Source organism: Chaetodon trifascialis, chromosome 17, assembly GCF_039877785.1.
Source record: "Chaetodon trifascialis isolate fChaTrf1 chromosome 17, fChaTrf1.hap1, whole genome shotgun sequence".
NCBI classification, from domain to species: Eukaryota; Metazoa; Chordata; class Actinopteri; order Chaetodontiformes; family Chaetodontidae; genus Chaetodon; species Chaetodon trifascialis.
Window position 1 is genome coordinate 1,705,755 of NC_092072.1, and position 24,885 is coordinate 1,730,639.

Below are 24,885 nucleotides of genomic sequence, written 5' to 3' on the forward strand. Positions count from 1 at the left end.
ACGGGTCACTCAAAGCAGCAGAATCAACAGCTGTGCAGCTCGACAGAATCTTTGTCCTCTTTTAGCCTCGTTTCGGTTTCACAGCACACTCACTGTACGTTTCGGTCTCATTACACCTCAACAGGAAGCTGTTTTCATGCTCTGATAAACGCCCCGGCAGCACAAACTGAACTTGGCGTTTCATTTTCCTTTCTACTGACGTGCTCCTGAAAGACAAACCCGACGTCAAAGCGGTCAGAAGCCGACAGAAGCCGACAGAAGATGCACTGGGAGATGCTTGGGTGTCGATGCTTTAAAATAAGTGAGGTGGCGCTGAAGAGCCCTGCGTGCCCAGCAACCCTTCCTTGAACAAACAAAGCTTAAGAAAACACACACACAGACTTAGACACGAAGCCATGAGGCAGTAATGAAGACAATAAAGAGAAAAGCCCGATGGTTTACCTTCACACTGGATTAAGCCAAAGCTGTCAGAATAACACTTTATTGGTAGGACGCTCTGCATTAAGCTTCAGCTTCAGCTCAGACGTGACACATACTTGGCCCGGCGCTGCCACGGTCTGACGTGTGAGACCCGCCAGCACACAATTTCTTATCCTCCAGATGTATAAGACAGAATATTTCTTTCAGGTTGCAGCATGTTCGAACATCTCGGGAGGCTGAAAGGGTTGTGTGTTTGAAGGGGTGGCGAGGGCATTCTTCAGCAGTCATTTCATTCATCATTGACAGGAACTAAGAAGTGTATCACTCCTTACAAGTCTCTACAGTGTCGGAATTTAGCCTCCTCCTCGGTCGACCGGGTCTCGGAACCGCTACCCAACGCCACTTCAGTGGGCAGATAAAAGCTGCGACACGTCACGCACAGTCACTTCAGCGCTCTGGAAAGAGCTCGGCCTGAGCTCGGCTGTGATGACCGGCTGCTGAGCGGTGAATTGATGAGAAACTGAAGTCACTTTTTCTCAGCATGTTGGTGATACACAACGTTCCCGCATGTGTGTTTGGTGTCTTACGCTGAGGAATAGTTGCAGGCATCAAACCACAACAGCAAACGTCACCTACGAATTAAAGCAGTAAAATGAGGCAGTGCTGCAGACAGCTGGTGGAAGAGTCCTGATTTGTCTGATCGTTGGCTTTACTGTGATTTACAGGAGGAAACTGTAGAGAGCATTAGCTTCCAGCTGACAGATTTATGTCACCAAACAGCCGTAAACTGCTTAATATCACTATTATAATGTAGCTTTGTGAGGGAGAACTGAACTGAACGATCCTGAGAGGTTTCACAAGACTGAAGTTTATATAATTAACTTTTAGTTTCACAAACAAGTCAAAGCTCAAATCAGACTAAAATTGTCCTTTCAGCTTCCTTTTCTGCGTCTGCACCTTCTGAAGGACACATCATGCACGTTTCTGTCTGCTCGTGGTATCTATTAAAGTTATTTTCCTCATTAATTATGACATACATGACAGACTTATCCGTAAATAATCAATTAAGCACTTTTGACATGAGGACGTGAACTCTAAGATATTCAATAATACAATATTTGCAGTAGAGCGCAGTACAAGGACACCTTGTTTGTGGCACATTCTGTGTGTACTGCAAGTGTGTACCACTAAATGTCTGCAGGTTGTCCGCTGATATCTGTATTCACGCCATTACTGCATGTTCCTTGGAACTCAGAGATGCAGGTGACAAACCCTGAATGATGGATTTTGTGAAGGGGAAGGGTTTAGTGGATTTAAGGACGGAGAGGAAGGATGGTTCTCAGTCAATACAGGAAGTGAAACTGAAGGGCAAAACGGTGCCTTTGAGCGGCGAGGGAGGCAGAACCGGCTTCCTTTTAATAGCACGTCGGGGAGAATAGCAGCACCTGGACAGATGGCAAAAAAGGAAAAAGGACAGAGACAGAAGAAGAGGCAGCAAAGGAAAAGGCTGTAACTGATGCATATTAAAGGCTGTAACTGCACAAGTGAGTCTGCAGCGAATACCAATGTTGTGTTTCTTTCTGCTTGATTTCCTAATCTTCCCCTTGGCATTTGTTTTCTTTTATTTCTTATTCTCTGTGAGCTCTCCTTCCTGGTTCTTTTGGTTTCATATTATCTCCAGCACTGCTCCGTTTTATTACTTATTTATGCTGCAATTGCAATATGTGTCTGTTTTCACTTAACGGCCACACATAGTAATTATACAAGGGTAAAAGAAACAAGATAAAAGTAAACAGGATAATGAGGAAGAATAGAAATAATGGAACGGGGATGCTGGAAAGGAAAGAAAAGACAGAGAGAGAGAGATAAGAAAAAGAGATCAGCTCAGCTCAGCGGTGAGCTAAACCAGAGGGTGTGGTCCACTAAGACAACAATGGTCCCACTCAAAGACGTGATCCCCATAATTTCTGTGCATTTTAATGTCCATGTTGTGATCCTACATGACTTCTGCACAGGAAGTGATGGCTTTGATTTGTGGTTTGCTTGAAATAACAGAGCAAAGACAGTGACCTAAGAAAACCAAAGAAGAGCCCAGAGAAGAGGCGACTGGAGGACGATGCAAAGGGACGAAACCACTTCAGTCCAGAATCTCAGTGACAAGCAGAAAATCTCCAAATAAACCCCAAAAAATCAAGACTGACAAAGACTCCCACTGACGGCCCTGTCCATGTTTCTTTGTGCATCATCACGCAAGAATTTAAGAAGTCATGGATTGCAATGGCGTAGCAGACACACCACACAGAGGTCAGTTTTAATCATTTTTCTGAAGACCAAAGACACATTCGAATATAACACAGCTTTATGGACTTTCGTAATATGAGTGTGGGGTTAAGTGATGTGTTTGAAATGTACAGTATATCACAGGACTGCATGCAAAATTATATCAATCTACTCTTCAAACAAGCTTCAAATAAATCAAAAACTTTAGTCATGAGCTTTATTTAGCTACAAGTTTACAAACATTTGTAAAAAATAATTTGACATTATCATATAATGGACGTTTGATTCCACTGAAAGAAAAGTTGAATTCCTGGAGCTGTTGATTACCAAACGTGACCGCTGTGACCCAATATGAAAAGGATTCATTCATTGACTGGTTCAGCTGTTGAGCCATCGGTTGTCAGCTGACAGTGCTCGCTTATGGAGATTAGCTTAGTGCTAACCAATAGGGCTAACTAACATCACAACTCAGCTGAGGAAGACGCTCTTAATGTTTACATTCAGCACGAGCCCGTCGTCCACAAGTCGTCGTACAGCTGGCTGGTGTGCTTCGGTTAAATTCAATTTTTGCACATCCAAATGCTTAGTATATGTATATATATTTGTTTTATTGCTGTACATTTTATTTTATTGTGTTGTACATTTCTTATTTACATATATCCTTAGTATTAATACTCTTTTTTTATATTGCCTTTACATATATATATATATATATATATATTCCTTCTTGTTCTTCTTTCTAATTCTATTCTAATCTATAATTCTATTTTGTATGGAGCACTGCTACAAAAAACAATTTCCCCTCTGGGATCAATAAAGGAACTCTGAATCTGAATCTGAAAAGAAAGGTTTCTACAGGAAACTGGTCACAACGGGGCCTGATGGTTTGATGTTCCATCTAGTTCCATTAAAGTCGAGACGAGGCAGACATCTCCACAGCCCATATCTCCAGAACTCAGCCTCTCACACCAAAACAATGTATAGGTCTACAGCGAAGAGGAAAAACTCCTACCTGAGCTGTCCTCTAATATGTAAGAGTAAGAAACTTCTCAGATGTGATCTGAAAGGTCCAGATGAGAGACAAAGTGGACGGATGTTCAAAGCATTGACGAACTAAGACAGAGGACTCGAAACACCTCAACACTTCTACCACGTCCATGTCCTAAATTGGTGCGAATTGCCCTCTGGAGGCCACAAAGTCTTAAGACAGGAGGGATGAAATGCGTGTGAGGGAGGCGAGGAAAGAGTAAAGGGAGAGAACAGGAGGGAGGGAACAAAAACTTACAAAAGAGAGGTTTGTTGACAGATTCTTCAACCACATAGCTATTAGCAGAGAGGCCCCTCAGGCAAAGTGTTTCTCCACAGGTCGAAAAGTCAAAGCGGCGCAGGTCTGAGACACATCCCGAGACAGCGAGGGTCAAGACTATCAAACAGAGGATGTGACCCAAGTCGGCTAAAGGTAAACATTATAATGAATCCTCTCTGTTTGCTGACATCCTCATACATATTCATGACTGCAGGCAGGGCCCACAGGTTGATGCAGGCTGTGCTCAGCCAGGATCCTGAATGCCCAAATATACAGAGCCAGGTAGCAACTGTGGAATACACTATTTCTCAAGTATGTGCTCACATTGAATCTTTACATTCAGCCGTGAATCACTGCTGAAAAGAAGTGCAATGGGCCCACAGCTGTAAACTGGCCATCACCCACATTTTTCTTATTGTATGACAGAAACAACCCGAACACAGTGTGGAAATTTACTATGCTGAAATTATCAAAATTCTACCAATTAACACTGCAAAAGGCAAAGGTCACAGAAAACAATCCTCAGTTTTGTTGGGATAAATAAGGCAAGCTACCAAACATTTCACTTTCTAATAAAGGACGGTTACAAAGATGCAATCAGAAGACCTCCAACGAAACGTCCAGCAGTCAGAGGAAGGTCAGGGCTGAGCCAACAGCCTGCAGCAATGAGGTCAGATCTGCAACTGCACGGCCAATACCTGCTGTGTCAAAGGTGAGCGCTTCAGGGCTTCACGTGATAGATATATCTACGCTCGGCTAATTTACCTGCCAGGAGCAGACAGGTCAGCTGCCTGTGATTCCACCGCGCCACCACAGCTTGTGAAGCAAAATTCATGTCCAGCTCATGTGGATTCCACAAAGTCATCTGTGTGGAAAGCTTTCAGCTGTCACATGTACAGAAGTCAACATGTTTTTCCAGACGCCTGTGTGTCTAACCTAAAGCTGTTTACCTGTAAATCACACCTGTCTGCTTCTATTTATTCATGGAATTTCAAAGAAAGCAGGGTTTACTCACCCTGGTCAGCTAACAAGTGTCCATCTTCAAATGCAATTTGCTGAGTTTGGTGTGACTCAAAATTTGAACCTTGACCTTATTAACCAAAAATAAAATAAAGTCAAATAGGTCAAAATTGATTATATATTTTGGGACGAGGCAAGTTCTCCATAAAGGTTCAGAGTTATGGCTAATGTTGGTGCTAAGGTTTCAAACTTTCCGGGTTTTGCTCCACATCTTCTCCAGAGAGAATCAAAGAGGTTTTAAACAGCTTCCCACCGACAAAAGGACACCCTGTGACTTGATGGCAAATCCAGGGCTTTCTACACTTCAGCATGTTAAAAAAGAGGGCGATCGGCACCTCGAGGTAAGAGCAGCGAGCTAGACTAGGATGCAGCTCCAGGTTCCTCTGAGCCCCAGACGACGTCTCTGATCTCATGTGTCTCCTGTCACCCTGCTCACATGACATCTCTTAACCTGAGGCAAACACCGTTGGCAAATTCTTCAAGTGCAGAGGAAGCTCTTCTTCCAGTGCTGTGACCCGTGTTCAGAACACAGTGGTCTGAAGAGACATTCACAAGCACAGTGGAAATACAAAGAGTGTCACAGACTTCAGGCAACTCCATCAAAAACAAAGCAATGGAAATGTGAACAGGGAAAGTGAGTATGACCAGCACACGCTCTCTTTAATCAGCTGTCACTGAGGAACCCATGAGCAAGGCGCTGAGTTTGGTATTGCACCAATGAAGCTTCTCAGGGACTGAGTGTTCTGCTCACAGGTGTGAAGGTGTCCAACGAAATAAATGCGAAGCAGGAAGTTTGGTTACTCAGCACAAAGAGTGTCCCTGAGACCATAAAAGTTGGACGTAAACACAAAGTTTGCAGTTTGCAAAAAATAAGTGTTGCCATGCTACAAATCTATAAGCAGTTCCTCTGAGTAGGCCTATCGGCACCAGGCCAGAGGACCATTTTTCACACGCAGGACGCCTCTTGTTTGTTGTGGAGCCAGTTCGGTTCCTCAGTTCCTCTGCAGCATGCACAAATGATCCGGCTGGATGAGCCACAGTCGCAGCGGATCAATGCACCTCATCACTGTCAAAGTAAATCTAGACAAAGACAGCAACGTTTGTGAATCACAGCTCATCTTAGAGTGAGAAATAAATGGCTCTACAGTTCAGAAGAAGTTCAGAAGCTCTTTATCGGACGGGTCTCTATAGTCGCCTCTCTGAAGAAGGCTTTCAAGCTCCTTTGAAATTTAATTTATAGTAAGATTGAGCCAAAACTACAAACAGATTTGTCTTCATTAGGCTGTAAAACTTCCTTAAATGTTCGACTCTACATGTCTCCAAGGCATTCTTAAAGACCAACTGTCTGTGCTCCTGCTCTGCTGCTACAGTATCTTTATTGCTATTCCCATTTACTGACGCTATTACAGGCCTCAGCATGGAGAGGGTGAATGAAACAGCTGGCTTTCAGGGTTTAGGTCGCTAAATCCAACATTGCAGTAAAAAATTAGTCAGGTAAATGTCCGAAAAGCAAGAAAACCTGAATGCATCAAGTGACCGAGAGTAAATCTTTCAGGGTAACTGCAAACGATTTTTGCCGGCCTAATTCTTTTCTCCACTGTCAGCACACTTTGTCATGCGATATCAGCGATGTCTGATAGCATCTCCAGCCTGTAGAGAGAATATCGCAAACAGCTGGGCGGTTCAAGCCTAATCAGAGTGTATCCGACATCACACCGAGATGTACTGAAGCTGTGTGTTGCCCTGCTGTAATGAGACGCTCATCCAAAGACTGGTTTGTGCAGAAGACACTCTAAATGAATCCACGACGACACAGGAACGGCTCAGTGTGACATGCGAAGCACTGGGCAGTGAGACGAGCGCAGCAGCAGCAGGGCCTCCACCAAGCAGATGAGCAGTGATTCTGACACATGTAGAGATGGAAATGTGACTCTTCCTCGGATTCATCAACTCTCACGCAGGAGGGAAAACTGCAATTATGCACCACAGGAACTGTTCAGTGTCAAATCCTTCCCATCGTAATGAAGCGTTAACATAACCTGGATAACATACCCACATCGTAACGCAATTCCCAAATGATTAAAGCTTCTTTGTAAAATCATTCTAAATGCGTGACAACATTGTGGAGCTGACAGGAGGGTTCAGCTTAGACTCCCCCCCCCCACCCACCCACCCAATCCTCGTCCTCTGAGGAGAATAAACGCATTGAGTGTGTAATTTTCCACCAGCCTTTCAAAAATCAATCAGCATCACTCAAACAAATCCTCAGCTCTGAAAGGTCAGCTTTGTTTGGTTTGGTCTCAGCGGCCTCGTTCCACTCTGTGCCATAAAGGTAAGAAGGTGTTGCTGATTTATGTAAAATAAAGGATGATGCAGCCTACGTGCAGCTCTTAACACACCAAAGTGTGTTTTGCACTTCCGCTAACTACAATCACCTGCTAACACCACAGAAGAAGAAACGAGCTATAACTCCATATAACTCCACACCGCTGAAGGTGATTTTACGTGCAACACTTTTTATTTGAGTTTCCAAACCCTCCCGAAAACTGTTGAAAGAGTTTTTTTTTGTTGGCTTCGGAGCTGTGATCCATCGCTGAGACAGACTGCACGTCACCTCAGAGGCAGAGCTGTATCATCTTTGGACCAGGAAACTACTACTTGTCAAAAATATAAAATTATAATGTGCACATCAGTGAGCCAGCTGCACCTCAGGGCTAAAATCTCCACCAGCCCAGCAGTAAACGCTGATGAGACTCAGCGGCAGATGAATCACCACCTGCCACACTTTTTCACACAAGATAACGTCCACACACTCCTTTAGACAGTGAGTCAATCAAATCAAAGCTAATCTATAAACTGGGTGAATCGGAGACCCTCCCACTGATTAAAGATGCAAAGTTATTTCTGCAGTAAAGCTCCATTTGCTCATTCACACTGGAAGAAATACTGCTAATGCCACTACTACTACTACTCTGCTAGTACTACCACCTGTGCAAATAATATTACTCAAGATATTACTACTATTAGTGATATTTAGTCAAATTCTATCACTAAGGTAAATAATGATTAACAGTAGCTGCATTCCAACACTGAGCAGATTTGAAGCAAAACGTTTAGATCGAGCAAAACAAAAACTCAACAGAACATTATTGGAACGATTATTTGTTTTTTTTAACAGTAAATCTGTCTTTCTGCCTTCTTTAGATAATTCATGTGCTGTTCTCCTTGAGAAAAAACACAGTACATTTATTCTTCTGGATTTCTTTCAAGGTTTTGTTCACTGTGAAGGAACTGACATCTGAACCAGATGAGCTAATTTTAGAGGCTGTCTGAAGAAAAAGTCACAGTGGTGTTGAAAAAGGTGAAGGTGATGTAACTTTGTCATGAGGGGATATTAAAACTGCCCCCACACCCCCACCCCCCACCCCCGTGTCACACAGGTCGTGGTAGTGACAACACACCTGTCAGCAAAGTGCTGCTGCGAGCTCTTGTTGACATTATTTTCACAGGTATGGCGACACCTCTGGGGACTGAGTTCACACTGTTTTCAAGCCAGAGCTGTGAAGAGGCACTGAGAGAGTGTATGTGTGTGTGTGTGTGTGTGTGTGTGTGTGTGTGTGTGTGTGCGAGTGAGAGAGAGAGAGAGAGAGACAGTGCGAGACAGACAGACAAAAGAGGGAGAGTAAAGAAAACTTTTTCATATTCTTTAATGAGAAGACTCACAAGACAAAGAAAAAACTAAAGTCTGACAGGTCTGTGTACATGCACGCGCACACGTGCGCACACACACAGCAGCAACAGAAAGAACAAAACTGACCAACTACAGTGAAACTTGCATGTAGAGAAAGAGACAGACAGACAGACAGACAGACAGACAGACAGACAGACAGACAGACAGACAGACAGACAGCGGCACAGAAAAACCCAGTGAGGACAAAGTTGAAGAAAGATGGATAGAGGGTGGGAGAAAAGGACAAAGAGCAGTGCAACAGAAAAAAGGAAGAAATAAAAAAGAGACAAAAGAGCGAGACTGACACAAAAGACAGTCTGACACAAAGGATAAAGAAGGGTGATGACGAGAAGAAAAGAGACGAGATGGAAAGAACCAGAACGTGTGAGAGAGAAGGAGAGACGAGGTGTCTTTTCTCTCTCTGTCGAATCTGCAGCAAAAAAAGGGCGACAGTCATCTCTGAAAACCTCGAGGGAGCCGACCAGATATTTACAGCACAACAACAAAGACTAAAACAAACAAACTCACAGAGAAAAGGGGAAACAATGGCAGCCATGGACAGATACACTGGATGGTATTTCCACGATGGAGGAGAGAAGATGGAGAACATGAAGAGAGGAGAAGAAAGCATAAATCCATTGGTCGAAAGCACGAAGGAACAAAGACAGAAGACAAAACTAATGACATTTAAGGAGGTGCTGAATGAGATACTGACAGAGAGGTTTCAAACACTCATCCAAACACTGGCAGAAGAATTATTAGAATTAAATGAATGAACAGTCCATGTCATGTTTGTGTACAGCTCACACCATGAAACCTGCTCAGATCAACTCTGCGCTGAAGGTGAAAAGCATGCATGACCATCAGAAACCATGCATCCCACAATCAGCAGCTGTCTCAGACGTTTCAGCCTCATCTTGACAGTCTGGACAAGATCAGTCCGTCCCTGACCGTGCAGCACATCCCTCAGTGAGGTATCTCTCAGCTCATTAAAGTGACTTCATGAACGAACCCTGTATGTTCAGCAGCCTGCAGATCTGACCAAATCAAACACCAGAGACAGCGCTGAGCGTCTCCATGCAGCTGGCTTCAGACTGTCTCCTGCTCCCCATCTGTCTCACCGCATCCGCTCATTTCTCACGTCTAAACGAGGTTGTCACACTGTCAAATAGAAGGTGATGGAGCGTCAGCTGCACTGAAACCCCTCCACCCCGCCTCCGTCTCTCCTTCTGATTTCACTAAATCAACATCTTTTCTCATCTCTGGCCTTCCCGGCACCCTGCACAGATGAGTTATGGGTTCATCATTCATTCTTGTTAGTGGCTTAGCAGATTGACATCACATTGAGATGCTGATGCATCTTCGTCTTCATCTGCCACCTGTTATAGGACAGCGAAGGCTTTCCAATAGCTCAAGCATTTGTTTTAAGTCTCTAATTCCAGCCGGTCGGCCACCAAGTGCTCAGCCAGCCGGACCAAACACCTGAGCTGAGCACCTGGTCAGAAAGAAACAGGCCCTCATCACAGAGGACACTGTAACCCTGAACATCAGGTCTCTCTCATAAAGCCCCTCTAGACACATAAAACACATTGAAAATGAATTCTGTCTGTTAACTTTAATACAGGAAGTGAAAGAGTCTGCACGCCAACACCTGCTATTTACGCAATTTGTTTGTTACCCTTTGAGCTGAGTATGATCTTACTCCCTTATGATGGACGATAAAGCTTTACCTGTGCTGAGAGGTGAGAAGGGTTTAGCAGAGCGTCCCTGCACATCCCGTATGCTTTTGAGAAAGCACGCAATTTATTAAACCATGAAAAACATACATGTGAACAATCGCATCAAACCTCACATGACGGATATTCACAGCTAACACATGCTGCTTCCTGTCTACACGTCAACATTTGGCAGAAAAAGCACTAAATTCAGTGTGTACAGCACCATTCTGTGTACACCAGAAAAAAACACAAACAAATAGGCATCAGCATGTCAAAGTATTGACACACGCAGCAGTCCAAATCCACGTCCTGACTGTCCTCGTGCTCAGCCGACACACTGCCGGTGCTGAAGAGTTTACCCGAGCTGCACTCTGCTTCACACGCTCGCCACAGAGAAACCAAATGTCCAAGTCACAAAAGAAAAGCAGATGAATCATGTGAAACCTCAGTATTTCTTCACTCTCGTAGTGTATGAGAGAAGAAACGTCTCAGCTGCTTCGCTGAAGACGCTTATTACCGAAAACTATCCAGAGTTTTCACAGGACTTCTGAAGCTGGATTTCTAAGATGCATTTTGATGAGCATCATTCTACCTACCACAGTCTGACTGGAACCAATCCCAATCCACCTCATTTAGGCAGACTACTTAGAGACTCTCTTTTTCCTCCAAAGCCACATGCAGGTTTGGAAAAAGCTTTCATATTTCTACACTTCTGGGCAAACTCAGACCACACAACCAGCGTGGAAGCGCCTGATTATGAGCACAGGAATGTAAAGTAGAGTCGTCTTGAACAAACAACAAGGAGAGAACTACCTCTGGATAAATACAGGTTAGAAAAGTACACATTTCATTCCCCACATAGTTGCGGGGAAACCTAAATTAAGCGTGCGCCTCAATCTTATGTCACACATGTTGTGTTTCGCCCTCTTCTCTCAAACACACGCTGCCCTGATGAATGAACATGAGGTCCAAGCTGTGATTTCATTATTCCTGCTTGTCCTCTCCTGACACGGTCTAATTATCGTGGCCTGAACAAATGGACCAGGAATTAGACCTCAATAAATGGGTCGTGTCAGTGCTGCACACACGCAGACTGGCCTTGTGATCAGTGTCTCTACAGCTGAAAGGCTGAGTCCAAAGTCCAGGCAGAGACCACGTCTTTGACCACAGCACACGGCACTGAACGTCCAGCTGAGAGGAAAACTCTGCAGCTCATATGTGGAGGTAAAAGATGGAGCAGGTGCTGTCAGCACATGTTCAAAACTGAGTCCATCGCTGTGACGTAAGCAGTCAGATCGACATGAAGAGCTTTAGATTGGAAATGGATTGAACAGCTGAACACACACACACCAATGGTGGGGTAGCCATCATTGTAGCCATCACAAGCAATGGGAGTTCTTGCTCAAGGACACTTTGACATGAGGACTGCAGGAGCTGGGGATGGAACCAACAACCCTGCATTCAATGGAAGACCTGCTTTACCCCCTGACCCAAAACAGCAGCCTCCAGGTTCAGCTTTTACCAACCAGACAGGCATGTGGGTGTGCCGTCTGTCATTTTCACATCTAAATACGTGGTTGTGATGATTCAGTTAAACTGGAACATAGATTAGCACCTGAATGTCTGATCAATGGGACGGCTGAGTCCAAAATGTATGAAAATAACAGCCCGGTTCTTCCGGTATTTGTTGCTCACTAAGGCAGCTGAATGGCTGCACAGGTGCAGTAACACTGCAAACGCTGCGACTGATAATTTGTTTATTTGTGCATTTTAAGGCTGCTATCCAGTGACGAGTCTTCAGTTTCTCAGAAACATGCATAAATCTCACAAGAGTCAACACTAGAACGTCACTATTACACAACAATTATAACTTAGACAAAAGAGGTGACAGAAAGTTCATTGTGATGGATCACTAAGTGAAGAAAGCTTCAAGTCCGTGCAAGTTGATCTTCACAGTGCAGAGCCGATGGCTGTCCGCATGGCAGAAAGTCTAATATGATCTACAAAGTTTGATTTTTAAAAAGGTACGCAGCATTGTGGCATTAAAGGATTTACAGAAAAAGAAGAAAGTGAATGGCACTTTCACCTCCAGCTAACCTCAGCGTTATGTCCTTGTGAAGATATCTGCTGCACATGCAGAAGGTTCAGGAATGTAAGGACACACACATACTTTCCAGTGTCAATTATGCGCACCGGTGAGTAGACAAGACAGTGATGTAACTCAGACCGACAGCGCCGACACATACGGACAGCGTGCGCTAATTCAGATGGATCACAGAAACATGCCCCTGAATTACTGGGATTCCAGTTGGATAAGACAGTGTATCGGGATATAAGTGTAATGTTACATAAGCAAGCCCACACTTGCCTGCCTGTGCTGATATGTAACACCGAGTTCCTGCAAGATTGTACAATCCCGAGAAAGGTCAAAGCAAAGCGCAGCTTTTAAAACGGTTTGAGCAAAGCAAGGAGAGTAAAACGGGACTACGATTCCTGATTTAGCTACGTTCAAAGTATCCAGATACACACCTGTCGACCAAACGCTTTATTTAAGTGTCCTTAAGAAGTTTTTAGGATGTTGACAAAAATACATCTTTAACTTCAAGCACAAGGAACGAAGTGTCAGTCAAGCTTCAGCCGAAACTCAGACGCCCAACAAATATCGACAAACCACCCGCCTTTACACAATAAATGCTGCCATGGAAACTAGTGTGTGTGTGTGTGTGTGTGTGTGTGTGTGTGTGTGTGTGTGTGTGTGTGTGTGTGTGTGTGTGTGTGTGTGTGTGTGTGTAAAGTCTCCACCGTTTGTTCTATAAGAGAATAAAAAGCCTCTGGCAGCTCGGATGAGGGAGAGTCAGATAAAGTCATTATCTGCCGATGACATCTGAGGGTTCCCAGATGTTCAGGTGAGGCACTGCTCGCTGAAAACCTAAGTTTCACTGCTCGGTTAGCAATATTCAACAATGCAGCTGCCAAATCTCACATTTTAAAGCCATCTGTTCCACCTCAAATCTGTGAAAATTAAAGTTCAGACGACTGCCGCAAGTCAAAAACACAAACAGCATGTTCATGTGTTTTATAGCTGGACAACACGCCTCAGCGAGTGTGCTGACGTTTGAGATGGTTTGAGGACTAATCAAAACAGATTTTGAAATACAAAACTTATTCAAATTCATGCAGCGGCACAAAGAAAACCGAATAAGCCCTATTAAAATGGCCGGTGCTTTGAACACAGTGCTAAAAAGCCTGTTTGATGAAAGGAGATCTGGCTCAGAGGAGCAGTGAAGGTCTGATCTTTATCACAGAACAGGAGCTGATGTTGCTCCTCCTGCCGTTGTCTGAGGGGACACGCGTCCACATGACAGGCTGGCCTGGTTGTTTAAGGACAGTTTGAAGTGTGAGAACATCCCCTTACACATGTTTCAGTCGTGATATTTCTGAAAAACATCCTGAAGGGCCGACAGGAGGATTGGTGATGTTTAAATGGCAGCCGTGTGCTGCATGCTGAGTTTGTGCATACATGTTCGTCCTCTGGCTGTTTGGAAAGCAAACACAGCTTTCTTTCATTTAAAATCCAGTCAATATCAACTACAAAGCGCCTTCAACAGCTTCTTCACAGGGAGCAAAGGGTGGCAATGAAACAAAAACAGCATCTGAAGGCCAAAGACAGCAAACATCTAAGACCCTTCTGGAGTTGAATTCATGAACAATTTAAATAAAATTAACATTTCTTTTAACTAAACACGATGATCAAACTGTGATAAGACTAGAAGAATGACATCGTAATTTTAACTATTAAGGAAAACAGAAAAACACTTTTTCACACTTGGTGAAGATGTGAAGTCCTGAACTGTTCGTCCACATGGAACAGAAGACACCTGCATACAGGTAATTAGCAAAAACGAAGTCCTTTATATCTGCCTTCATTACAGAAAGTTGATGAATTTTACTCTTCTTCCTCATTAACAGTAAGCAGTTACTGGACTAGAGCTGCATTTGAACATCTGCAACATGCAGCTATGCTAACACGCTAACTGCATGAGCAACTAACTGAAGCTGTGCATTATCACATTCTGACCAAAACATAAGTATTATAAAACCTGGATGGACAAAAGGGAATGATAACACCGAAGCTGGCATCACCGTTTGGATCCGCAGTAACTGCTGTGAGTCCAAGCTAACTTTTTAGAGCTACCTTTGGAGCATCGCTTTAAGATTTGAATTGTAAAGCCTGGCAGCCGTCCGAGCACATCAGTATCTATGTGACCTGCAGAGACAAGCATGCAGAAAAGCAGACATGCAAAACAACACCAGCAGACAAATAAGCAGCTAAATCTCCAGACTGACAGCCATGCAGGCAGGCAGGCAGGCAGGCAGGCAACTGTTAAAGGCCTGATCAGCAGCAAGGCAGCCCAAGAACAGGCCTGGGAGGCTATAGGTGAGGTATTCAGCAAGTGTGGGCAAGGAGCAGACTGTCAACTACAGTATGAGCACAGAAAAACAGACGGAGAGAGGAGAAGCTGTAAGAAAGCAGGGAGAGGTGGAGGGAAGGCATCGAAATGGACAGGGCTGAACGGGAAAACTGAGGGGAAGGGAGGAAAACAAGGGGACGGTCTGATCATGATGAGCAACATTTTCATCCACCTTTGTGTTTACGTGAATTTAACTTTCAGAAAATGTGATACAGTTTATATCCTCATCACCCGCAGAGAAACAACTCGATTACAGCAGGCAGAAGAAGAAAGAAGACAGATCAATGACCCGCTCTTCTTCCAGAGCTGAGGCCAACGGATAAATAAACCTTTCAATCAATCAACGTCTGTTTTCATATCCTGGGGGGAAGGATTGCTCTAATATCAAGCTTAAGACTGATGCTGAAGTCAGAGTCCAGGTATCATGGCAACAAAAGAAAAGACAGACAACAGGGAGGATAAAATTGGAAACGTTGGAGGAAGTGCATCTAAAATCAGTCAACACTCGCACTACACAGAGTGTGACATAATGCTCTAATAAAGAGGAAAATGAAGGGAATGACGGAGACAAACAGTGTCGAGAGACGAGTAATGAGAAAAATGATGGACAGAACAAAAAAAGGTTCAGAGAGAGAAAAGCTGATGAGAAAAGAGAGCTAGAGGGGATGACAATGGGGCTGCGCTGGAGGAGCGCGTGTGTGTGTGTGTGTGTGTGTGAGGCAGGGGGTGGAGGCAGGCGGGTTCAATAAGGCAGGCAAAGAAGGTGGTGGTGGGGTGGAGTCAAATAAAAAAAAAAAAAGCGTTTTATCACTGGTCTGCTGCTCTCTCTCCCCCATCTGTCAGCCAGTCAGAGCAGTTTGGACAAATAGCAGGTCACACACACACACACACACGCGCACACACACAGTATCTATGGTATAAATGGCTGATGGTGAGATTCACCGCTCAGCTCTTCTTTGTTGGTGTCAAACCTGAAAAGAATTCGTCAAACAGCTTCCTGCGGTTTGCTAAAACAACACAAACTCTCCATGAACTCAGAGGCAAACAACCCAACACAAGTCAGTCATGTCGGGTTGAACAACAACTAGCAGCATTCATCAGCCGTGAAAATAAAAGCCTTTTCATCAGCGGAGTGTTATTTCACAGTGAACACAAGCAGTTAAAAAATCGTGAAAGCGAAATCTACAAAGACCTGACGCCATACATAACACATGACTCTGCAGTCTTAAGATCAGAGAGGAGAACCTACAGAACAGCTGAGTAAACATCAACAAAAATCACTAAACAACCCTTAAAGTGCACGAGAAGCCTGAACCATTGATCAGAAACATTTTGCTTTGCTAATTCATGCTGCAGTGAGATGAGGGAGAGACAACGAGGGCTGATCACTCGTTAAAACTTCATTTAATGTGAACGCTCTCCCAGTTTGCCTCTCCCTCCTCTTTTTACTCCTCCTGAGTATTTTGGACATTTTGTGACTCTGGCCAAACGCCAGCTCTCACTGCCAAAGCCTCGGCAGAGGCCACACGACATGACGGACCATGGGATCTCTGACGAACATCACCAACTGTTACTATACTGGTCCCAGTCTGACCAGCCCTCACTCTTCCACTGATGGTCTGCCTCCTCCAGTGACAGCTTCTGCTGCTCGACCCATTTATATTCACAGGTAACGCTGGGTAACTGGAGGCGACAGATGAACAAACAAAAGCTGTTTTATCTTACTAAATTAAATATTTTTCCATTTTCTGATGTATAAGATTTGTGTTACCATGACTGTTTGCTAACATTTAGGCAGTACAGGCAGATATTTTCAATTGAAATGAAATGAATCTTCCAACATAAAAACTGGCGGATTTGCATGTCAGCGACAGAAGTTAAGAGTGCTTTCTGCAGAAAATGTACGTTTGTCGTAGTAAACATGCAAAAACACAGTTATTAGACTGACGCACAGAGAGAGGAAACTGATGCAGAGCAGCAATCTTGCAACACCCAAGCAGCAGTAACGAGTCAAAAAAAGGATTTTATGGAAGTCGTAGCTGTAATTATCTCAGCGTTTTGGATCAGATCCTTTTGGACGCGCTGCTCGCCTCCTCCCTCCCTCCCTCCAGTCTGCCATCGCTCCCTCTGCTTTGGAAAGACAGCCGGTGAAGTCTAGCACCCATTTGAAAACATCTGTCGAGCCGCCAGAGAAACGGCTGACATCAGGTCTGCCACGCTGGCAAAAGCCTCGCTCGGACATCTTGAACATCACTAAAGTGTTGATGCATTGCAGAGGCCGTCTCTATTCTGCACAAAAAACGGGAAGAAAGGGTGTTTAGTTAAGACTTTTTCCACTTAAATTTAGTTTGACTGAATTTGAAAAATCTTTCTCTTCTTCAAGGCTGCTGCAAACAAGCTGGAGAAATGCATCACTGTTGCACTCAATCCTGACTGGCTGTCTTCAGTTAAGAACCATCCAATCACTGGGCTGCAGCATGTGAACTGGACAGACATGAAGCATCCTAAAGGACATTATTCTGATTCTGACCAGAAAACCTTTGATTCTGTGGCATCAGCCTGCTAACTGTCACCCCAAAACACCTCGTGACAACTAAAACTCATCTTTAGTCTTCTTACGTTTGCTGCTGCTACACCTGAACTTCCCCACGAGACCAATAAAGTTAAATCTGATCTCAGATCTGACGCCGCCACACGGCTCAGAGGAAAATCAATGACTGCACGGAACCTCAGACAGGAATAAAATGACCGCAGGACGTCGTAGTCGACTCAGTGTACTGTAGGCTAAGTAATTTCAGGTGGAGGCAGAGAAGTGTGTGCCATCTGGAGGAAAGAAGAAATCACCAATCACCAAACCTCTTCTGGCGAGGTCTGGTGCTGCTGAGAGAAGAATAAAATCCCCATTTAGAGGATTCAGGCTGTAATTACATGGGAAGAGCTGAGGTGATGAAGTGAAATGAGGTTTGCTCGAGTTCTGTTGCATACACTGAGTCCTTTTTCATTTTCACTCTGAACACAGACAAAAGCAGAAGAGTGACAACTTCATCAAAAGAAAATTCAACAAAAACGTGACAGTGAAAGTCGTAATAAATGTGCCGAGGCTGACTGAGATGCACTGATAAGTAGATTCAGATACCATAAAAAAGATTTGAACTGCGGAGTATTTATCCCATTGTGACGATTTTCAGAGCAGAAGCTGTAATTTGGGTTTGAGACGGCAGCTAACCGTCTGCCAAAAGTCCCATCTGCACCATCATTAACACCATTCCTCCGTTTCAAGGCTTCGAAACACAAACGCACTCACACAAAGGGACACATCGCATTTTCTGAAGCTGCAAAGGAACGCGACACGGCGTCGGATTCTGTCAGCAGAGTGCGGCAGACAGACATCCTGCGCTCACGCTGCTCAGCTCTTTCAACAACATGCTTATTGGATTCTTCTCGGTGGGGATGGAGACATTGATCAAGGCTGCTTTTCAGAGGTGTTTCCAATGTTTTGCCCACTGCTTTCCTGAGGTACTTCGTTATAATTAAAACGCGATTAGCGGAGCAGCGCGGTGCTGCTGTGCTTTGTAGTATGACAGACAGATAACAGATTTGGACTTACCTGTTTGCTTCCTCGCTTCCTGTGTCTCCTCTCTGTATCTGATTGTGCACCTCAGCGTGGGCGCTTACAATCACTTTTCCAAATCATAATAGGCTTGTTTACCACACTCGTCTCTCCGCTCATTTCCTGATTGTTGCAGGCTCTCGCTTGAACTCCCTTTTTGCAGCATTTCATTTCCTTTCCCTCCATTTTCTCTGGAACGAGGCTCAATGATAATCGGCGGGTAAGGGCGGGAATATTACGTTCACAGGCCGTCTTCCTTCTTCAAGTTGTGGCGATCGTGAGACATCATGAAACGGTTGTGTTTCCAGAGAGGACAGATGTAACAGGACAAACTGTCTTTGATTCACAGGGTGACTCAGTCGTCCACCGGCGCTGAATGCTGCCATTTGTGACCAAACTCAGAGGCCTCTTCAGCTTCCACTTACCTGCTCTTATTGTGCCATTAGTGTTTTCCCTCAGTGAAGCTCAGCGCGAAAAAGGTCAGGACAGTAAAAATGACGGCTTCATGCGTCCCTTTAAAACTTGTTCTTCATAAAAACAGAAGCGTCTGGAGGACTGAGCTGAGGACAGTTCAGCGCTGTCTTCTTGGTTACAGGCCCTTGATGAAGGACAGGTGGTCTTCCTGACATGGCGACTGACAACAGACGGATCACTCTTTCCCGTTTCCGTGTTTCCGCTCACCGGCTTTGCCTCCTGCTTCCCTGCTGTGGATCTTACCTTCTGAGATCTCGTTGTTCTCCTCGGTGACACGGCTGTCCTGTATCCTCTGGGACTGAACTACCTCGACCCCTAAGCGCTGACCTGGTGGAAATAACGAGAATAAACATTAACGATGGCTGGTTGGAATGTACATCAATCAATTCAAATCAATGACTCAGTCAATAAAACAGAAAACAGACATAAAGAACTAATATAACAAGTATTAAACTGAGCAGAACTGACGCCTACATACATTAAACTATAACAACATCAGGAAATATGAGCTTATAGAACTCTTATGTAAGTGGCATCAATTTAAAAAACAGCATCAAATTGAACTTTGATCAATTAGGCACACCGGTTAAAGTCCTGATGAGCCTGAGAAAGGCGGCTCCTCGTTATCTTAGATTTATACATTTGCTTGTCATAATCAGTCAATCACTCTGATGAACCGTCAGAGGGCTTTTCCACCCAGACATGAATAAAGGTGAATAAGTGTACCTGTGGATTTTTGTCTGAAAGGTCTCTGTGTAACACGTCTTTTTTCAAGAAGCACAGTCCAACATGTAAATACCAGCAGCTTGTTGAACGTCGGAGACTGAAACATAAACAACTCTGCATATTTTCATTCACGACCGCAGCGCTGAACTGAGGCGCGCTCTTGTTGTTGTTTGTGTTGCTGCCGTTTGATTTCGTTCCCGCTTTGCTCAACACTCCTCCACCGACCACAAAGCGAAAACATCAGCCAAACAAACAGCCAAGGCGGCGCTGAACAATGGAGGTCAGCACTGAGGACAACAGAGAGTAAATCCAACGCTTCATAACCAACTGAATGTGTTGCTCTCATCGTACTGCTCTTGCGGCCACACCCCCCATCAGTGATGTCACCGCAGGTATTCTGCCAATGACAGGTGATGAAAAATGCCAGCTGTGACATCACTGATTGGAGCCAGAAGTGCAGCTTGATGTCAGGTCAGCAGCAGTTTTCTGTCATGTGTGATTCAACTTGAATTTTACACCAGAATGTCTGAAGGTCGTTAAAGTCGGATTTAATTCTACAACATTTTACAACAACTTTTAATTGTACGCTGCCACTTCTGTAAGCCCCCCAGCCCCCAGCAGCATCACTCTAACGCTGCTGGGGGGGGCTCAATGAAAGTCCCTTACCTTCATGTTTGGCCTGAAGCGGTTTGCTCTGCTGTCTTCCACGGACTGCAATGATCTTAAAGTTGTATTCTTTAGAGGGATCAAAGTCCTCGATGAGCAGCTTTGCTTCCTGCTTCGCCACCTGAACCTCCTTCTGCTCTCCACCTGTTCGGGCGCAGGAGAAGAAACAAACACTCAGCTGAAGTCTGGTGATCAGAGAGACGACGCAGGACTGGCCAGCGAGACGAACAACGAGAATGTTGCAAAGCTGACACCCCCTGAAAAGTCTTGTTTTTGCTGACCTCCAGTGGTTTAGCTTCTCACCTTGCCAAGACCCTGTGACATCACTGTTAGGTGTGCTTCCAGGTGCAACTGAGCACACTTCAGACCCCACCCCGCCTTTCCAGCAGAGTGAGCAGGAAAACAAGGCTTTTCACTCTGGTATTGAGTTACTGTTCAAAAGACTTTTGCTTCCTTTTAGCATCAACAACCCCCCCCCCCCCCCCCCCAAGAAACCAAAACCAACAATGAATTCATCCTGCTAACTGATTGTAGTGAGGAAACGTGTCACCCAGTGCAAAGTACGGCTCTGTCAGGTTTTTCTGTGCAGCTTTGGAACAACAGTGGAGCTCCAGGGCACAGAAGAATGAGATGGAAGTGCTGCTCATAACAAAAGATAAAATGAACACTAACCGTCTGCTTCAGGTATCGTTGGATAAACAAACACAAAGCATCAACTATTTACTCCATAGTGCAAAATTTCATTGTCTTTTTTTCTTCTTCCACTGTAGCTTTGTCCTTGAAATGAAAATAGCTGCTTCGGGATAATTCACATTGTCTGGCAAAGTTTTAAATGTCAAATCACTTTGCAGGGATCTTAACGATGCGTGTAATCATGTAATTATGTTCAAGTCGTCCAATACAGGCACCTGTTTCAGCAGCATAACGATCTGCAGACGGCAAACAAGAAATTCAAACTCTAACAACAAAACTTTTCATTCCCGAAGGAGCAATTAAACCAGCAGACTGAACTCTTTTCGTTTGTCTTCAGGAGACGGAGGCCTTCCCCCGCCGCAGATCTGATGTTACAGACTTCTGTTATACGGAAATATCAATCTGAAAGGCATCCACACTGTGAATCCTGGACTTTTGGGAATAAGTCTTTCTAACATCTGAGCTGGATTTAAACTTTGCTGGCCTGGAAGCACACAAGGATCAATAGGAGGACAAAACAAAAGACAGACTGGACAAGTGTTAGGAGCTGCAAAAACAGCAAAGGAAAGAAAGAAAGAAGTGAAGGAAGGCAGAAAGATGCATCTATAACATTTAAGTGACAGAGAAGTCACTTTAGTTTTAATTCTGCTTTAAATCAGTATTTTAACACAACCTCATCTCAAATCTAAATTCCAGATTCGGTCGAGTAACAACCTCCCAAAGCTCGTCTTTTTGCACCTCACATAGAGCCCAGTACACGTATGACGAGTGACTCGAAGCGTGTTTGTGCCAAGTCAAATGTGTTGCACGTCGAGGAGCATGCATGTTCAACCTACAGGAAGGGTTGTCTCCTGACTCACACTGACGACAGACACACATCTGCAGGTGCATGATTCACTGCCTGCTGTGCTATGATTAGACAGCAAGAAAGCACTAAAAGGCTTCTGCAGAGGCTCTTTAAATAGGTAGGACTGGTTTTAGGCAGCGATCAGTGGCTAAAAACAGCTTGTATCCGTTAGCGCTATCAGGCATTTATGTGGTGCTTTAATTGAAATACTCAAACGCATTTTCCTCTCATTCAGCTACTAACACCTGATGGGCGTCTTGCTAAAGGACACTTATGGACAGGAAGAGACGTGGAACAAACGGCCAGTCCTGCTTATTACTCGCTGAGCCACAGCCGCCACTCTGTAAGTACACACCAACAAAGTATACTTTGATGTATTTGACTCTAAGAGATATTAGTTTTAAGTGGCAATTTACTCCATAGTGCAAATTTTTGTCTTAATCGAGGACGCTTCAGCAGAGCAAACGGCTGACAGAGAACCATTATTGACCTCCAGTTATAGTCAAAGCACTGCACCACACTATGGTTATACACGTGAAGTACACACATGACTACACACCTCTCTGCAGTCTCACACAGCCTCGAACGATTTCCAAATATGGGAAAATGTCTTCAGTTGTATCTGGAAGTGACACGATTGCTTAAAATGCCCAGAAAAGAAAATGAATGTTTAGAAGCCCTCCGGCATCACAAAGTGAGGAGAGGAAAGATTAACTTTATTAACGCCTGAGGTGGCGACAGCTCGTCACAGCTGGAGAGACTGGGAGGAAAACAAATACAAACAGCAAAATCCACAAACCAAGAGCAGAAATGCAATGAGATAAATAAATAAAAATCTAATGAATCAATCAAATTAATGAATTCAGCATCTAATCCTGCCAAATCTGCCTTGCTGTTGGAGCAGCAGGTTTGGCAAGTCAGCGGTTTACAGGCTGACTGAGGAGCGTAGGTTTGCATTTCCTGGCTTTGAGTCTGTCATGTCCACACATTTTAACTAAGACGTCCAAGATCATCACATGCAAATTACTTTAAGAGTTTGTGATGAAGGAAAAACATGAATCCTGTCTTTGCTGTTTTGATGCACATCTTCTGTTTATTGTGTAAGATTATAAGTCGTGACTTCAAGCAGAAAAGCGCCACAAAAACTCCCCGCTATTAGAGAAAATTAATGCACCACTCCGTCACTGCTTCTCCACCTTCATTACACTCACGCTGATGCCAACGGCCTCCAGCGAGAAGACCACTGTGCACGTCATTCACCTCCCTCGCTCGGCCCAGGAGGCGCGTAGCTGTCCCTGCCCTCCCAGCTACTTTTTAAAATCTGATTTTTTTTTTCTCCTCTTCTTCAAAACCAAGTGCTACCCAAAGGCAGCATGTTGCAAAGTGAGTTGTGTGGGCATGTCTCAGAAATGAGGCCATCGTGCTTCGGTGAAAATGTCAAGCCATTTTAAATATCTGGGAGAGTACGAAACAGGCGGCGAGGCTTTCGAGCACATGCGAGGCTACGGCGCTCGTTAGCGTTAAACTGTTTATGTCATGTGACAAAAGAGGAAGGTTTCCACTGTACAGCTACACTGAAGCAAACCTTTAATTTCACAGATAAAGAAGGAAAGCAGAGCAACATGTTTGTGTTCTTTGGCAGAAGCTGCAGATGATCAGACTTTGGATCTGTCACTATCCCCCTGCTTTACCTTTCATTTATCTATATCCAACATCCCTCTTTCCATTTACTCTCCCTCAACGCCTCTCCAGCTCCATCTTTCATCTTGCCCTCGAGGATCTCCCTCTTTTTATATTCCTGTCATCCCCTCCATCCATTCGACTCTCCCTCGCGGTGTCAGGGGACGGCTGCCTGTGCTTACTGCATTTTATCTGACATTTTCTCCATTACTGTGATCAAACACACACCCAAGCCATACCAAAAGCTACAGGCTCACTGCGCCACTGGCTGAAAGCAGCACCACGGGCTCGGTGGGAAGGTTGACTTCACCTTCAAACTTCAGGCCACAGTGGATTGGATCCAACAGCGTACAGGTAAATAAGAGATAAACACCTGACCAGCTGCATCTCTGGTAAAATGTCATGTTCCCAGTTATTGATGGTCTCAAGAGGAAAAGGTGCCAGCACACTAAACAGACGTCCTCAGAAAGATTATTATGTGGAGAAAAATGTTTAAGAATGATTCATCAAGAAATGATCGACACAGATTTCACCTGATTCAAGCCAGGTGTGTCTCACAAGTCCAGCCAATCAGCTATGTCAATATGTACACATCAAATTCTAAGAGGTGAAGAGAGGCGGGTCTTCTCTGTGTAAACCGGTCCCTCCCAGTTTCTGAGTAAGATGTTGTCTGCTACGTTAATTCTATTTGCTGGTTCCATAACTACATTCACATGGTCCTTCTTTCAGGGGTCCAGCATGGGATTGTTTGTTTTGTAAATAATTAGCTGTGTACGTATTGTTACAACTGATGGGCTCGACTGGGTCACATGTTGGATATTATCTGATGCCTAGTTACCTAATGTCAAAACATCATTATTGAGATTAATTCATCATTTTTTCGAGCATCCATTCAGTATGGAGGCACTTTCTCTTGGTTGGATGTGCAGAGATTACCCAGAGGCACCTGGTCAGAAACAGCTCAGAACTGAACCGTTCAGTTCAACAACCACCTCCTGAAGATGTTCTGTGTAGTTTTTGAGCACTAGTGATGCTGTGCAGTCACATCCCTGCACTGGGAAAACAAGAGTGACTGTACTAAATTGTAGAAAGGCGCTGACAGCGTTTGGACAGCGAGGACAAATATTTCCTTCCTATCTTTGAATTTCCAAACAGTCTGAGCTCATTTCTTATACAGTTATGTGAAATAAAAGTTAAATTTAAGAGTATCTCCACAGACCCACTGAGGGCCCCCTGCTGGGCC

At 44.3% G+C, this 24,885-nt stretch overlaps 1 protein-coding gene across 3 annotated transcripts in view; it reads right to left on the minus strand.

Moving 5' to 3' along the window:
- The window catches only part of LOC139345930 (collagen alpha-1(XIV) chain-like), a 117,078-nt gene that overhangs the window by 82,221 nt on the left and 9,972 nt on the right, over positions 1-24,885 (minus strand). For all 3 annotated transcript variants that reach the window (XM_070984814.1, XM_070984813.1, XM_070984815.1), the window contains exons 4-5: positions 20,423-20,566; positions 19,274-19,357 (exon numbers count right to left, since the gene is read on the minus strand). In XM_070984814.1, the coding sequence (XP_070840915.1) occupies positions 19,274-19,357; positions 20,423-20,566 (228 nt within the window). The remainder of the gene's footprint in view (positions 1-19,273; positions 19,358-20,422; positions 20,567-24,885) is intronic.